At 32.2% G+C, this 16,760-nt stretch overlaps 3 protein-coding genes and 1 long non-coding RNA gene across 5 annotated transcripts in view; 3 read left to right on the top strand and 1 right to left on the bottom strand.

Annotated features, from left to right (window-relative positions):
• Window positions 1-8,916, bottom strand: part of Rictor_0 (rapamycin-insensitive companion of mTOR) — a 30,940-nt gene extending 22,024 nt beyond the window's left edge. For both annotated transcript variants that reach the window (XM_029042415.2, XM_029042416.2), the window contains exon 1: window positions 8,780-8,916. In XM_029042415.2, the coding sequence (XP_028898248.2) occupies window positions 8,780-8,828 (49 nt within the window). In that variant the 5' untranslated portion in view covers window positions 8,829-8,916. The remainder of the gene's footprint in view (window positions 1-8,779) is intronic.
• On the top strand, window positions 7,642-11,424 carry LOC114804377 (uncharacterized). The gene is made up of 3 exons (XR_003752587.2): window positions 7,642-8,246; window positions 8,329-9,237; window positions 9,304-11,424. It is a non-coding gene; the product is annotated as an uncharacterized LOC114804377 (long non-coding RNA).
• Window positions 11,425-11,802: 378 nt separating this feature from the next.
• Window positions 11,803-14,440, top strand: LOC105215483 (uncharacterized). Its single transcript, XM_011189425.3, has 3 exons — window positions 11,803-12,703; window positions 12,780-13,239; window positions 13,309-14,440. Exons 1-3 carry the CDS (start codon window positions 12,002-12,004, stop codon window positions 13,398-13,400), a joined length of 1,254 nt encoding a protein of 417 aa, XP_011187727.2. The 5' UTR covers window positions 11,803-12,001; the 3' UTR covers window positions 13,401-14,440.
• Window positions 14,441-14,852: 412 nt separating this feature from the next.
• Window positions 14,853-16,471, top strand: LOC105215484 (zinc finger protein 271). The gene is made up of 2 exons (XM_054230760.1): window positions 14,853-15,386; window positions 15,446-16,471. Exons 1-2 carry the CDS (start codon window positions 14,955-14,957, stop codon window positions 16,274-16,276), a joined length of 1,263 nt encoding a protein of 420 aa, XP_054086735.1. The 5' UTR covers window positions 14,853-14,954; the 3' UTR covers window positions 16,277-16,471.
• The last annotated feature ends 289 nt before the right edge of the window (window positions 16,472-16,760 follow it).

Genomic DNA, 16,760 nt, shown 5'->3' with positions numbered 1-16,760 from the left:
CTGTATGTTACCCAGATGTAAACCAGAATTTTACCATTTTTATTTTGTCTCCAAGGGGTTGATATTTTATGAAGTACATATATAGTAAGAGGCTAGAGAAGAGCACAACATAGGAAACATAGATCGCTTCGGCTCATACAAACTTGAAAAGTGGTGAATAATCCACTTTCATAAATCAAATAGACTGACATAAACTAAAACTGCTTCAGTTCCAATATGAACTAGTTGCACGTTTATCTACGAAACACCAATTTTAACTTCAGAGCATGTGCACTGCGTATATGGCAATATATAAGTATGTATATAAGTGAAATATCACGCTACCGTAATTCTTTGTTACTCCGATAATCAGATTCATTTATATTCATTCATGTTCAATGCAACAAATATATGAATGAATGAAAAATTAAGTCAATAAAGTCTGCGATTGCTGATAATAATTTTTTACACAAACAAATGTTGCTGAACTTAAGTCGTAATGTTAAACGTTCACACATACATACTGTATGCACATATATATATGGATTACTGTGTGTACGTAGAAAATCAGTTTGATTGATTTAAGATGCTATCACCCAAGTATTTCGCACAAAATAGATTGGTGAAATTGTACTTGTTGCTGTTGGGATCACTGCATTCATGTACACACACACACACAACTAAATAGGTAAATACTCATGTTCAACAAACGTGCACGATCGTCATTCAATCGCTTAAAAGATCAGCTTCGACAAAGAGAACAATACAAATTATGGCAATAGGTTTTAAGAAAGCAGACGAAAGCGGATTTAACAATGAATGAATGATATTGCAAAAAAATTTGTAATAATATATTTATTAACTTCCTCTGATTTATGCAGTCGAAAATACATAGAAATCTGTTATGTTTGAATATTTTTATACATACTTATATATTTTTTTATATATATTTATGCATTATTATTAGATATGTTTCATTTTAATGCGCTATTTTATTATACTGAATTTATGTTATCATACATATGTACATATATACATATTTCCAAGAATCGTTTCCGGTGAAATATATTATTTGAAAATAATAAAACTTAAACACAACAACACACCCTTATACAACTTTCACTGACGTCCACGATTATTATTATTATTTAGAACCCGTTAGAAAACATAAGTAATTTTATATTTTGCTCGGTAGGTTTATGGCCACCATGAAATAGTTAAAGTTTAATCCACTCCGACTTGAATTATTATTTCGACTAGCTGGTGAAACTATAATACTTTAAACTATTACTCATGAAGTTCGATAATAAATCCACTTTGTTTATAAACAGAACATAATACTGGTGTCGCACCGATAAATCATAACCATCTAATTGAGAAATCGTTAAAATTGTAACTCACTAGTATCAAAGAGCGCTTTGAGGAGCTCAATAGATAATTGGAACTACGAGGCCAAATTATTTTTATTATGTCACAAAACGGAAACTTCGTGTGAAATCGATGACAAAAATAATTCTAAATGCATCCACATCCCCTGCACTCTACGGATCTAATACCTAGTATATTTTTCTTAGTCTCAGATCTCAAACAAATTATCGCTAGACAGATATGTGGCATCAAGTGAGAGGTAATCAGCGATAATGAGAGACAAAGATGGGTACTTCTTTAAGATAAACTTAATGTGAACACCGCTCTCGCATTTTGAGGTATTAGTATAACCTGCATGACTATTTAGGATTTAAGTTGGATTTAATTCAAAATAAAAATGGAATTCATCGGTAAAAAGATCTGACATTCATAGATAATGTATGTATTGATTCTTTATCCAAAATGTATAAAAATAGAATAAAACCATAAATATGTGCATACTTATAATGAAATATTGAAAATAAAGAGTTCTTGTTTAGTATAGAGTATAGCTAAAAGTTGAATAATATCGAATTTCGAAATGAGAACATAGCTTAGTCATTAAAACGTCATAAAAGAATTAATGATATCGAACAATAATCAGAATATATACGAAATGCTGAAGTGAACGCGCTTTGTAAGCAAACATTGCACTATTTACATTAAATATATGAAAAATCAATTATATACTATTCTTTAGCAAATTTACCGGGAAAATGTAAATTCACAACAGATTTCAACTTTAAACAAAAACGTAAATAGAATTCGAATATAAAAAATGACACCAAATATTTATGGAACACTATCTAGTGAAAACTGGTAACATCCGACAAGTACAAGTAAATAAAGCGAAATAAATAAACTTGAACTACTGTTTATGCGAAGTAATGAATAAAACAATTGAAGAAAAATGCATAAAAATCAGCAAAGACAAATGAAAGCAAGTGCTCTACTATCATATAGAGATGCATAGGTATATATGGAAATAGGAGTATGTATATGTATATACATCAATAAAATGTAAGTGCCCATTTACATATGTCGCTGGTATTGGTCACTTCTGGAGTTCTCAGGCGCCATCTCATGTTTCCGTAGGGAAGTGCGATACATTTTAACAAAGTACAATCAATTTATAAGGTAAATTCTCTTTATTTTACTTATTTACTTTATTCTTATTATTTTTTACAGAAATGTAATGTTGCCGCTTTTATGATATTTTACCTGAGGATTTTCACTAGTTTTAGGGAATTATTTAAGATTTCCTATATGAATAGAATGAATGAATATAATATGAATAGAACCGTATAGAACTGGTGGATCATTCATTAAAAAAGTGTTCGAAGCCTTTTTGGGAGACGTTATATATCCAATTGCTTCTTTATAAAATGATTCGTTTAAATCGCTAATGTAAATCAGTCTTATCTCTGTGTTTTCGCAATATCATTTCTATATTGTCTTTAGTTCTGATTATATAATTTAATTATGGAAAATCGAATCTTCAACAGAAGCACAGCTTAGATATGAAAGAAAATTGGCTTCGGAGGGACTATTTCGACATATTCATTTTAGCGATCAATTAAAGAAACACTGTTCCAGAGATGCCAAGGTGGTCTACCATTGCGTATGAGTAATTCGTCGGATTCTGGACTGTGTTTATGATTTGGGTCCCACAAAATAGAAATTTACCATTAAAAAGGTAAATACCACAATGACCAGTAAAAAATCCCTATTTTTACTCACGATCACTTAAAAAGTGTTATGAGTTATGATTTAAATCCTGTTTATGGTAAAGCAATCTCTCTGTAGCCCTCCTTGTACTATCGAAACTCTGTACCGATATACAAGGTTGAAATTGAATAAATATAATTTCTATGGATGCTTAGAGCATATCATTGAGTACTGCCACCCTTACTTAAAAAATTGTGTTCAGTGTTGGCAATGATAAAATGGACAAGGAAGGTCAGACTCTTTTGGAATTAAAACCACTCGATAGAAATTCTGACAAGAAACGAGTGTCCATGCAGGAGCACTGTTTCTATCATTTCGACTATAGCTGTATGTAATATTATATTATACATTTGTTAATGCGAAATAATTCATTAGTTTTCCCCTAATTGTCAAACCAAGGTGTTATATAAACTACTACTAATTTCATGTATTCACATGAATGAAAAATAAATTCTTAAAATACACACACCATTCGTTGTACAAATGAAAATATCGTATGTATTCATATGTATGATATTAAAATACTCCACGGTTATCAAAATGATGACGTTATAAATACAAAAGTGTTTGCATAAATTAACATACTCGTAAGAATGTGTGAAAAACACGCAAACAAAAACAAAGAGAGGCATAAAACAGAACTAAACGGTGCGTCAAAATAGCATGCGATGTCAATTTATTTTTGGCCTACAAGTATACTCGTGTGCACATCTGTACATACATATGTATGTACATCCGTACAAATACGCATATTTGTTGCTACATTTAGTGGGCTTTAGCGACAAATATGTGAAGATGTTATTTATTTATTTTCTGTAGTTGTTGATTTTGTTGATATTGCCGATGGGGGCGGATAAGTGCCACCATTTAAATTTAGTCACAATGACAAACATCTTAAAAATACATTTTTACATGTTTATGAACGTGCCTATTTTTATAATTTATTGTATTTAAATTGAGCATTCAAGCAAAGTTATGGAAAATTGTTGTAAAAATATCAATTTTATTAAAAGAATAAGTGATAAATGTATTTTGTACATGTGATATATTAAAATAGAGACGAAAGCTTAGTAATCTGTTACTTATAGTTTTATCAAGATAATAGTATAATGTGGTTTATTTAATTTGCAGAGACCAAACAATTTTCATTTTAACTAATTTTCAAAACTGGATGCTATCGAGTTATGCAACTAACGATAATTTGTCAGCGGTTAAATTAACCTTATACCCTGTTCAGATTGTATGAAAAATTATTTGTTCATTGTTCTAACAAAGAAATAAATTTTAAAAATATTAATTATTTAGCAGCGAAACTTGAGGCGAAACTATGTATATCTTAATAGTCGATCTGACATAAAGATGGAGTTTTGCGATCAATAATAACTAATCTTAAGTCAAAATCCTACCACAAATTGGGAATAGTATAACGAGTTGGGCAAGATTTCACGTAAGGAAATCTCATAGAACAAAAGTGGACAATACTGTACGAAGAAGCGACTTTCAAGGCTAATAGATGATCTATATAGGCTCAAGCAATGACAAGATAATTGGAAAATGTGGGTTGAATGTGAAAAATCATGGATTATACATAATTTGACAATTTGTAGCAATTAATATACATTTTAATACCATTCATATCAAGGCAACATTATCGGTTATTTAAACTAACAATGGGCGAGAGAAGATAGGAAATAATGACCAATTGAGGCAACAAAGGTATACGTACATAGTTCCCTTGGTATGTGGTGAACATATTTAATTTAGGTATATTTCACGAGTAATTTAGTTGTATTTTAATTTTTACAGGTGGCAACCTTTCAACTTTTTTTTTCAAACCATACGTTCTTTCAGCCCTAGTAATTAAAAAAAAAACGGATTAAAATCAGTTCAGCATTCAAAAAAGTTAAACGGTAATTTTATCTTCTGTTTGAATCGAACTGGCTTATTGAAGGAACTGAAAACTCCATGTATAATTATGTAATAGAAATTAAAGTCCATGGAAGGACATTTGTGTGAATAGGATAAGCGGATAAGCTGACTATTCCTATGAATACTGCAACGGATATTATTATATATGTAAGTAAAATATATGAACATTGCAAATATTGTACGTATAAGAGTTTACGCGCAAGTATGTTTACTCACGTAAAAAATGGTGTTACGCATAAGCACCTACATATGGATGTACATGTGTAGTAACAATAATACATATGTAGTACATTTGCATGTATCTGTCTAATCTTTAGTAATATATTATTATTTAGTTTTTATTCCACCTTGCCTTTTTATGCTTTACTATCTACATTTAATAAAGTTTCGCGTTGTGCTTTATATTTTAATATTCATTCGTTTTGTGTTCCATTCGTTGTTTCATTTGTGCGAGTACACGCATTTTGTGCTGCTTGGCGAATTTGTGAAATTTCCATGCCAAACGAAACCATCAAAAACTGTGCGTCTACAATATGAGCAACCAGCACAAACAGCTGGTCAGTTAAATCATGGTATATTACGTCGACAGCGCTGCCAAATGTGTGCGTGAGGTACGCTGTCGTTGGCGATGTTGCTGTCATGGGAATTCCAATAGCAACAGCATATGATGATGATGACGGCGACGACTACAACGCTGCGCAGCTTATAGACAAATGTTAATGAAAAAAAAAAATTTTATGGTACCCAACTTTTTGTTGAGGCGGAGTATTTTCACTGTGATTATTTGATATCAAAACAAGTACTTATGTACTATGTACGTGCCTAAACCTGAGGTGTGAAACGACAATGAACTTTGCACTATCCTTATCTATGTTCACGTTGTCGGAATTTATAGGTGATTCTTAGTGGTTATAGAAATTAAAAATAATTCTTCAGTATATCACAAATTAATAACAACAAATCAGTGTCGGCTATATTTGTTATCGAAAATAATCGAATCACAATGCCATTGCTTGGTGTTTGCACTATTGAGTTTATTTTCATAATAACAATATTAAAAACTCATAAACTAAACCAAACTATTAAACAATTATTTATAGATATTCTGAAACCAAAATTCAGCCAACTTAGTTGTTTTTGAAAATATAGACAAGTAGATGAGTGCATTAGCTTGTGTTCTACGTACCGTGTACCAAGAGAAATTGTGTAGGTTTAAAGAAATATTTTAAAAATATATATATCATTTTATACTAAATGTAAAACGGGAATATACGAGTATATGACGTAATGATGACCCATATCCTCAACAGTCGGATCTAGGTAATCGGAAACCAACTGGATATACTGTTGAACTCCATAACTCGTTGGAGTTATGTTGAATTAGCAATAGCGTTTAGAAGTCAAATTAAAAAAAATTCCTTTAATATCTCAAACTTTCTTAAATCGAATTTCTCCATAACTCTTGAATTGGCAACATAAGGTAAATTTTATTGCATAAATCGAGCTTTTTAAATTGGCATGTGATTCTCTGAGTCCAGTTTTTCGGGGAAACCCCGTTTGCTGACGCAGAAGTCTCTGCGCATATTTAAATCTATCATATTCACTACGACATCCAAATTGCAACTGCTCGACCAGGGTATTATACAATATTTAAAATTTGACTATCAAGGCAGATTTTTAAGAGTCCCCAAAACGTATGGAGGCGAATATAAAATATGATATTATAATTATGGTATGCATAAATCGTATAACCAAGGCATGGGATACAGACATTAAGAGTCAAACAAACGCAAACTGTTTCCCAAAGGCTGGGTTTGATCAACATTCCGCTTGGGACGACGATTATGCCGCTATGCTTTTATACCTTATTATGTTATTATCTAGAATGACTCGCTCAATATTCTAATGAATTGTATTTTGAACAAAATCAGTATGAAGCAAAATTTGCACGTTGTTTACCTTACCAGCTAAGGTCAATTGTATACGATGATCATAATTATCTGCATAATTAGGTTATACTATTTGCGAAAAGGCTAAAACAAATTTTGTTTATTTTTTCATGTGAAAACACTCGCCACATTAGTTACTTTTAGAAAAATACGTTTTCAATGTACCGATGTTAAGATAACTTGTGCAGTATTTGCTCAAATCGATCTGGTCACTTTTGTACTTTGCACGTTCAGACATTGTTGTAATATTTAGTGGAATTAATCTATGTTTTAATAGTCAAGGAAGAAATTTTTAGACAGCGCAGATGTATATTTAATTATTATAAATCAGTATGAATATTTTCACCACTTCGTGTTGCCCATCTTTTTTCACATAAAAATCATTAACCGAGCATTTGTAGCATTAATCTAACAAGTAGACGTAAATCTCATTTATTAAATCATAGATATCTATACAATTTCTTTAGTATATATTATGTAAACAGTTTATTATAATATAAAATTATAATAACAAACAAAATAACATTCAAGCACGTACATACATACATACATATGTACTTAGGAAACGCTTTCGCCAGAAAAAAAACGAAATTTTGCATAACGAGTGGTGAAAAACTGAACATTTGGAGATCAAGATTGTGACTAAATTCTTAAAAGAAGACGTGATACTATTTGAAATAAAATTAAATTTAAATTAAAAATTGTAGGCAATATGTACATATATTCGAAGACGAGACTCCACCTTAACAAATTTGGTGTATTGGAGCATTGTATAGAGTTATGAATGAAATTTAAAAAACTTGTAAAAAAATCGGAGAAGTCACACACTCAAACCACTAAAACTCCGCGTCCTCATCACAACATCACTTTTGGTGCACTTTCCAAATTCCAATAGTAATTTCCGTTTTCATTCAAAATGTTTGGTTGCATTAATAATGCGAGTGAACAACGTCATTATTTACGTACAATATATTATATATATGTACATACATACATATGTAATACATATTTACCACCTGCCTAACGATATTATCTACATTACACTGTATTGTTAGTGACTTCATATCTTTGCTCTCTTTTGCGTTTTAGAAATTCGCATCAATTGCGCAGTCAATTATTTGTTAGCAGACTGACTAGTCGGGGGTATTACATATGGAGCACGTGAATGAGCATCACTGCAATGTTGTACCGAGTCACTAACAAAACAATATCGAGATCCGCAATATGCTCATGTGATAACATATATTTGTGCAGGTACGTACCTACATATGTATATATATTAAGGTAGTTCTTATTTTCAATTGATAACCCTTCACAATGTCTAAACTTTTCACAGAAAACTATTTGGTGGTGTTTGGTTAAACGCCCGGGAAACCCTTTAGAACTCCAAATAATATGAAAATGAATATGGTATTTATTAATTGAAAGAGCTTGCAGTAAAACACTGGTTGTGGCATATGGTGTAGGGTGAATGAAAAGAGCATTTGTAACACCGTTATTATATTGGTTAAAAATAAATAATTTATTATAGTAAATAAGATGCATTTTTTTCTGTATCATTTTTATTACCATAATTTATTTATATTTAATGCAATATGATTACGACCATGCTGGTATTTATTAAAGTTGAAGGAACTTGCGAACTTTAATAATGCATCTCACAATTTGGAAGGATATATAATTACATGAACATGGTTAGAAATATTTTACAATGTGATATAATAAATACCTCATTCTAATATATAATTTTACTACTTTTTTTCATTATTTAACGTATTTTGACCTACCTTTAGCACGATACTTCGTTCTATTCGGATACCGCCAAATCGAGGCCATAACTGCATCTACTTTAGCACGGTGTCCGCAAATATTAATGAAGTGTAATTTAGAGTTGTTGTTGTTAATGTTGTCACTGCATATGCTGTGCCAATGTAAAATGTGTATGTCAAAACATTCGTTTGACAATAAGCGAATTTATAATTGTTGATTTTTAATTTGCACTCTTCTAATTAAACATTTGCTTTGATATAACATAAAATTTCCATAATTCACTGCAATAAGTAAACACTTTAACCGATATACTCATAAAAATAGATCCGAAAACTACATAGCCAATCGAGGCGTGTCATTTGTGTAGTATGCGAAGCAGGCCGTAAAATATGCCTGTAACATCTGAGTCAAATATTTGCTTTTATTCATCTGCGTACTTTCACTTTTCTATCACATATTTTTTCACCATCTCAAGGTAATTCTGTGCTGTATTTTGAGGCAACTTATCCCAAAAACTTCACTTTTTAATGATTTTTTACAGTTTTTGATATTTTACCAATTCACTGTTATTATTAACAGCGCAGAAAACTTCCGGATGCATTGTTGTTATATGTTGAAGGTGTAGCAACTAAAGAGTAAAAAATGAATGAAACATTGGAAAAATACAAATGTAGTGCAATTTAACCATATCTACTATTTTCACTTGCACATTCTCATGCTCGTTTTGCGTATTGCTTGCATATTTCCCATCGCCTAGTATCTACACATTTCTACAATGCAACAATGTCTGGTGATGTACCAGAAGAGTCCACAATGAACAATTTACTGTAGCATCCACTACATTTCTATATTCATTCAGTAATGTGAAAACTATATAGTACTACAAAAACGAGAGCGCAACTGTGAAGGAACCGAAAGAAAGTCGTGTGGTAACATGGCAAGCATCTAAAGCACCGTTTCACTTGCAACATGCCAGATGCCCGCATATGCAATGCTTTTCGCAGCTCGATATCTTCAAAGGCGGCAGCAATGATAGTATTGGAACTCGGTTTACAGCAAATAAGATGGTAAATAGTAAAGTGGAAGAAACTATGTACAGACGAATAAGCATATACATATGCACACACATATGTATAAATATGTTATATGCACAACTTTGGAATAGAGGAAGCTTACTCAATATGAACCGATATAGGTACGGAAACGGAAATGCTGTAAATATATATGTATGTGCATTGCCAAGACACCTAAGCTTATCAAAAGATTGATTTAAACAATTTCTAAATAAGTATAATTGTTTTAAATTGCTGAGATATGAAGAGTATTTTTTGTATTATTGTTTATAATGACACTAGACACATTAGTATTAGTTTAGAATACTATAAAAGCAACGACGAAATGCAAATGCGATTGTTCATCCAATGGATAGACCTTGTTGCAGCTATGGATAGACCTTGAGAGATTTAAAATTTTTCATAATCACAACAAAATCATAATGTATCATCAATATAAGCGAAATTACAATTCTCGGCCTTTAAATACGTATTAATTTTTTTTTTTTGAATGAAAACTAGTCCGCACACATTGGCGCTTTTTTGTGCACAATTTATTTTCTCCATTTATCCATCACCGAAAATATTTACATATAAATATAACAGATGGCAACATCAAGTATTTTTATAGCCAAACTCTCGCATTATGTCCGGCAAGGAATAAAATAGAGCGCACTCGCTTACTCACACTGCGAGTAAACTTTAGCCAATGATTTCTTTTGTTTCTATTCGCATGACAACGCCGACGTAAACGTTGTGTATGGCGCGACGCCGACCGCGTCCACTATGTACACTTTAACACTACACCGGCAGTACTACATTTTCCACGCTACACTATTCACTATATATTCTCAAATAAACAACATACTTGAATTCGTAATATTTTTAGCGATCAACTGATCAATTTTCATTTTTAATGCCTGTCGTTGAATATTTCCAATTAGCTGTTTCACTTGTGTTATTTCGTCTTATTCGTCATTCAGAACAATAAACTAGTCAGTGTCGCACCAATTCACTACTCTTTATGATGACATGAGGCAGCATAGACGGCGTCTGCGACGGCGCGGGCGCTGCAATGCCTAACGCCATCCACATTAACTTTTTCGATAACATTTCTACACTATATCGTCTTCTTTGGTGCGCTTCAATTTCCACTGTTTTATACGCTTCAATCATCATATTTTATTATCTCTCTTCCTTCTTTATTCATATTGCACTTTATCATTCAAAATACTATTAAAATATTGAAATACTCATGGCCATCACTTTTAATAACCAACAAAGTTTAAGGCATCACATTGATTTAATATAATGCCAATCTTTTTTACACTAATTGCGCTTTCTATACACAATAGTTTTGCGCATCAATTATTTTACACACAATTTCACTCTACTTTTTTCGGCATATAGTGTAATTTTTCAAAGACTCACGACATCCCTCGGTATGGATCGACAGACACACTCGTTCCACTCACTCGCTCGTTTCCATACGCTTTTTCTTATTTCAAGATGGATTTTTATTAGATTCCTTATATTTACCGAACTCACCAATAGGCTTTTGCTCACCACTTTAACAAAAAAATATTCCAAATTCTTATTTCGCATTAATTTAATTAGAAACAAAAAGTAAAATAATACTAACGTTTTCTTTTTCTCGGTACGCACAGAAGGTCTCTGCTGATAGTCTTCTTTTTGACATTTATTGGTCATTGCTTGACATTTTCCACTCCAAATGTAGCCAGACTAATATAACAAAAATTTGGATGAATTGAATAATCGTTATATTTATCGATGTCGCAATTTTCGTAAATAATACAATAGTATATTAATATAACTAACAATATAGGATATAAAGACTTAATAATTAAATATAAACTAATGAGTTCATCCAAGAATACATTTTTCTGATATCCCTTCATAGTTTTGTATATTTCTTCGAATATAGTTCAAAACTAAATCAGAACTCATTGTGAACAGCATTCTTTATTGTGAATGGAGATTAAATGGGCATAAAAGTAAAGAGTTTTCGGATGTCAAAACAAAATTGAAAAAATAAAATCGAACGATTGCAAGGCGAAGTCTATTCGTAATTAATTTTAAGCCAAATAAGTTTGTGAAAATTACTACTGCGTCGGAAAGTGCATAACAAGTGAAAAACATGGTGTCGAATTATTGAGTTACTAAGAAATGGATGAATATAATTTTGCACAGCCTGCTCCTGCGGGAAATGCGGAGCCTGCTATATTAAACAGACATATAGTACTTCAAAAATATGTTATTGCATTACGCCACTTTCGTAATATAGCTGAGAAGTCATTCCGAGTACGCCCGCTTTATTTTGATAACTATCTGCTATGGCAGTACTTTCAACAACGCAGCACAATGGAAGCCGATGATGATTTGAATATACGGAACTACTCGAACCTATCTTCTTTGGCGTTCCTCAAACTGGAAGTGCTTAGTCAAATCTTGGATCGGCGGCGCCAAATATTATATTGGATATTTTATCTCATGTTAGTTTCGCTGTGCGTTTTTGCTTATCGACATCGTAATGACACCTCGTCAGATGGTTTACCGTCAACAGGACATGGTGTACATTCGTTTATATATCCCAGTATGCGTATGTGGCGTCGCATAACACTGCCATTGATACAACGCTTTCCGCAACTCACAGAGTTATATGACGAGTCGTGCCTAATGCAGAATCCCTTTTTCCAAGGTATCGATGCACTCAGCTGCGATCCTTGTTCAACTATACAGAGTGTGCTTGATTTGACTTCGGACACTGAGCCAAATACAGAAGCTTATAACGATAAGCAGATAAGAAGCAGTAGTCCATTAGATTCAAATCGAGTAATGCCAAATGAATTTGTGCCTTTTGTATTTAAGGTAAGTAGTTGGTAGTTGAATTTTAACCACATCTATGTAATAAACTAAACGTCTATCTGTCTCTCACTTCTCCTAGATAAACCAAAACCCCATTCAACTGCAGGATTTCTACAATCTATACATAAGCAATCATGCAACATTTCGTCGCGATGCTTACCGTGTCCAATCGACAAATCGTGAAGTTACAAATTTAGAAGAGCTCTTTAATAAATACAATCATACGCAAAGTGAAGATAAGCCTACGCAAACAATCGAAGCACATAATTTGTGGCGTTGTAATCGTATGTTACCCGCACGTTTACTGCGTAAACTTTTCGCCAGTCCAACGCTACATCTGCCGCGTACGGGTATCGCGCTAGAACGATACATGACCATCGACACAAGTCGGGCACCTACATATACACTGCCCGATACGCAATGCGCAAATGTGTTTGTACAACAAGCGCTCGGCACAAGATACATCTTCCTGCGCCCCACAAGTGAATGTCGACATCTTTGTCGCACATTATCAATACGATTACCGCAATCTTTCGTGCGTAAGTATGCGTAAACAAAGAAACCAATGAACTACTTCAGAGTGTATATGTTATTTACTTTATTTGCAGTCAGCTACAATTGGCTATATTGGAAACCAATTTCTGCGCCCGATCCTGTTGCTGATTCATTTTCAATCACACTAATTGGATCTTATTGTTAAGATCTGATCATACACATATTTTCATATACGTATTTTGCTTTCGACTAAAAATCGCAGGACGAAATCATCATTAGCTCTTTATATACATATATACACATAAACATATATACATATATATATATATATATGAATGTACTCGTACGCTTATTACTACGTTGGTTTACATCATTAACAGCCGACTTGTATATACCATGCGTAGAATTTAGCAAAGTAATATGATTAATTGTGAACAAACCGAACTTATTTTACTCACTACACATTTCAATTCCTATTATTTAATAATCGTGGCTTAATTGGTGAACAACCTTAAAAGAGGAGCATATCATTGCAGCTCCTTTGCAAGCTAGCAATTAATTATTTCTATTGAAATATTTAAAATATATTAATGTACTATTACCTACAATCACACAAAAGGCGAATGACTAGTTTTCTAAATCAAAATATGTGCAAATATTTTAATACATCCTCTTGTACTCCAACAATAGAAGTTCGAATTTCTTTGGTCGCATAAATGTGTTCAATAAGATTAAAAATATGCTCAAGTAATCTTTAATGAATTGTGTGCCAAAACTTTCTTTAACGTCTCGTCAAGTTTTGCTATGTGTATCATCAGTTAATTATATATTAAAGTAAACATACATATGTATAAACTTCTGCCTTTATACTGATAATATGCGAAATTAAAACATACAAAAATAAATGCTAGTCAATATTCTATACTTGCATTTAAACAAAATTCATTTTACAGGCTTTTATGTTTAGTTTTACTCTCCTTTCAGTTGACGATGACTTTATATTGCATTTATACGTGATAATTTTAATTTTACATATTTTTTTATTAAACTTTTAGCTATTAATGAACTAATTTGTAATAAAAAAATAAGTTTTGATTTATAATGAAATATCCTATTAATCAATATTCAAGCATTATTTTAATTTATATGGAAAAATATTTTATTACTGCCTTATTATTGGCTTCCATACATTGGACAAGAATACTGTTGAACAAGAATAATTGATAATTGGTCAGATTGACTTGATTTTTAGTAATTGTTTTTATTTTATTTAATAAGTTATTGAATTCAGTTTCGAAATTTAATAAAAATTATAATTTGCTTCCATAAGACATTTGTTATCCAATTTGGAGTATGCTTACATAAAGGATAAACAAATAGAATGTGTGAGATTTCCGAGATTACTTTCACATTCATATTTATACACATGCACATATGCAGTAAATTATATATGTATATACGAATAAAACACTAGATAATTAAAAATCAGCTAGATCTCTTTTACTCAAGATCGTATAATAAACAGCAGTTGTATTCACCACCAAACAATACAAATATCGAAAAATCTCAGTAGTGCAACAATCGATCACAAAAATATCGATACTTTTTATTGGTTAAAATAAAAGCTCCTGATTAATATTTTTCCTATATGGCAAGGTTATTGCTGTTACCAGCTTGTGTTGTTTTTCGTGCTGTCAGTTGTTTTGTTACTAATAGTAAGCATTTTTTTGGGCTTTAAATAGGTCTAAATTAAGAAGTTATGTCGTTATTAACAAAGGAGAATGCCTACCAGCATTGTCGTACTTGTTTAAAAAGACTTGGTGTGACTGCAGATATCTCTTCGGGCAAATATGTTGAAGATGCTGCACCGGATAACAAGGACCTGCAATTTAACATTTCCAACGATGCTGAATTGCAACAGCTAATATATATTTATATAGATGGCCCTAGTAAAAATGACACCGTATTTGCTGTTGATAATGAATTGCCAGACAATATATGCCTAGCTTGCTATGATAAGCTGCATAACTTTAGCTTGTTCTGTAAGAGGGCACAACAAAGTGCTGAAAAATTACGCACTGTACTTAATTGTAGTAGTGGTATGATAAAAGTTGAAATAAATTATGACGAGGATGAAAACGAGCAGCACAAAGAGAGTACGGACCACTTGGTGCAGGATTCCAAACTACAGGTAAGTTTGTGAACATACATAGTTAAATTAGTTAACCGCCAGCTTCACCAAATATTTAGTTTAGGGATGCGCTTATGGAAGACGAGCAAGTATTTTTCGAAACATCGGTAGCAAACATGGCGAATACAGATTTAAGCGATGAAATAGCAGATCCCTTTGCGCCTTCATTACAAGCGACATCCGAATGCAGCAGTAAAGAAATCGTTGTTGAAAAGCCAGATGATGTCAAGAGAGAAGCGCCTGTATTAGAGAAAGAAAAATATAAATGCACACAATGCACCCAAACTTACGCTTTCAATTCAGAATTGGATGTCCATATACGACAGATGCACAATGTCAATAAATTGCCATTTTCGTGTGGTCATTGCGACAAAGCCTACAGATATATTCGAAGTCTGCAAGAACACATGAAGCAAAAACATCAAGCCGTGCTAAGCGCAAATGCCCAGTTTAAGTGCAGTGTATGTCCGAAGGCGTTTCTAACCGATTTATCACTTAAAAAGCATATGTGTTTTCATATAAAAGAGGACATGGCGCGTGTGTGCGGAATTTGTAGTAAACGATTTCCTGTAAAAAATTTACTCGTAGAACACTTGCGCACACATTCTACAGACGGTAGAATACCATGCAGCCAGTGTGAGAAAAGTTTTATGTGGTACCAAGATCTATTGAATCATGAACGTTCAGCACACCTGAAAGAGAAACCGTTTCCCTGCAAACTTTGTGATAAATCATTTCAAACGCAAAAATCTTTACGTTTCCATAGTTACCGACACTCTGGGGAAAAACCATATCTTTGTGACGTTTGTGGAAAAGACTTCCGTCAACCAACGGCTATGAAACAACACCGGCTGAAACATTTCAAAAATGATACGATTGAAAAAAGCTAGAAGCTTGACGTTGAAAGTGCATTTGATGTAATCTCTAAAAGTATTTTAATCATAGAAAAATGATGTAAAGAAACACATCAATATTTTAATAATTGTATGGTATATAGAAAGTATATATAGGGAATTTTAAGTTTTTACAATACTTAGTTATATTTTATGGTTGATTTAATACATATTTCACTGATGAAATTATAATCAATGTTTTTATGCTCTAACGACAATAGACACAACAACAAAGTCCAAAAAGTATCATACAGGCAAGTAACTCGGATACGGATTTGAAATATTTATATTAAATTAGTATTTATTTTCGTTCTATGGTCACCTTAAACAGCTAAAATCAAAAAGGATGCCAGATATTTTTTTTTCTCCGCATATATAAGTACAGTCGACTCTCGTTAATTCGAAACTCGAGGGACTCTTGAAATATTACGAATTATCGAATGTTTGAAATATTAAATGGTTCGAAATTTGTGAGAGAAAA

Source organism: Zeugodacus cucurbitae, chromosome 5 (genome assembly GCF_028554725.1).
Source record: "Zeugodacus cucurbitae isolate PBARC_wt_2022May chromosome 5, idZeuCucr1.2, whole genome shotgun sequence".
Taxonomy (NCBI): domain Eukaryota; kingdom Metazoa; phylum Arthropoda; class Insecta; order Diptera; family Tephritidae; genus Zeugodacus; species Zeugodacus cucurbitae.
Note: the sequence above shows the minus strand (reverse complement) of the source record. Positions and strands in the feature narration are given on the sequence as shown.

Coding starts and splice junctions, on each gene's coding strand:
- LOC105215484 (XM_054230760.1), top strand. CDS start 14,955: ATGTCGTTATTAACAAAGGAGAATGCCTACCAGCATTGTCGTACTTGT. Junction 15,387..15,445: donor TGCAGGATTCCAAACTACAG/GTAAGTTTGTGA, acceptor CCAAATATTTAG/TTTAGGGATGCGCTTATGGA.
- LOC105215483 (XM_011189425.3), top strand. CDS start 12,002: ATGGATGAATATAATTTTGCACAGCCTGCTCCTGCGGGAAATGCGGAG. Junction 12,704..12,779: donor TTGTGCCTTTTGTATTTAAG/GTAAGTAGTTGG, acceptor CACTTCTCCTAG/ATAAACCAAAACCCCATTCA. Junction 13,240..13,308: donor ATTACCGCAATCTTTCGTGC/GTAAGTATGCGT, acceptor CTTTATTTGCAG/TCAGCTACAATTGGCTATAT.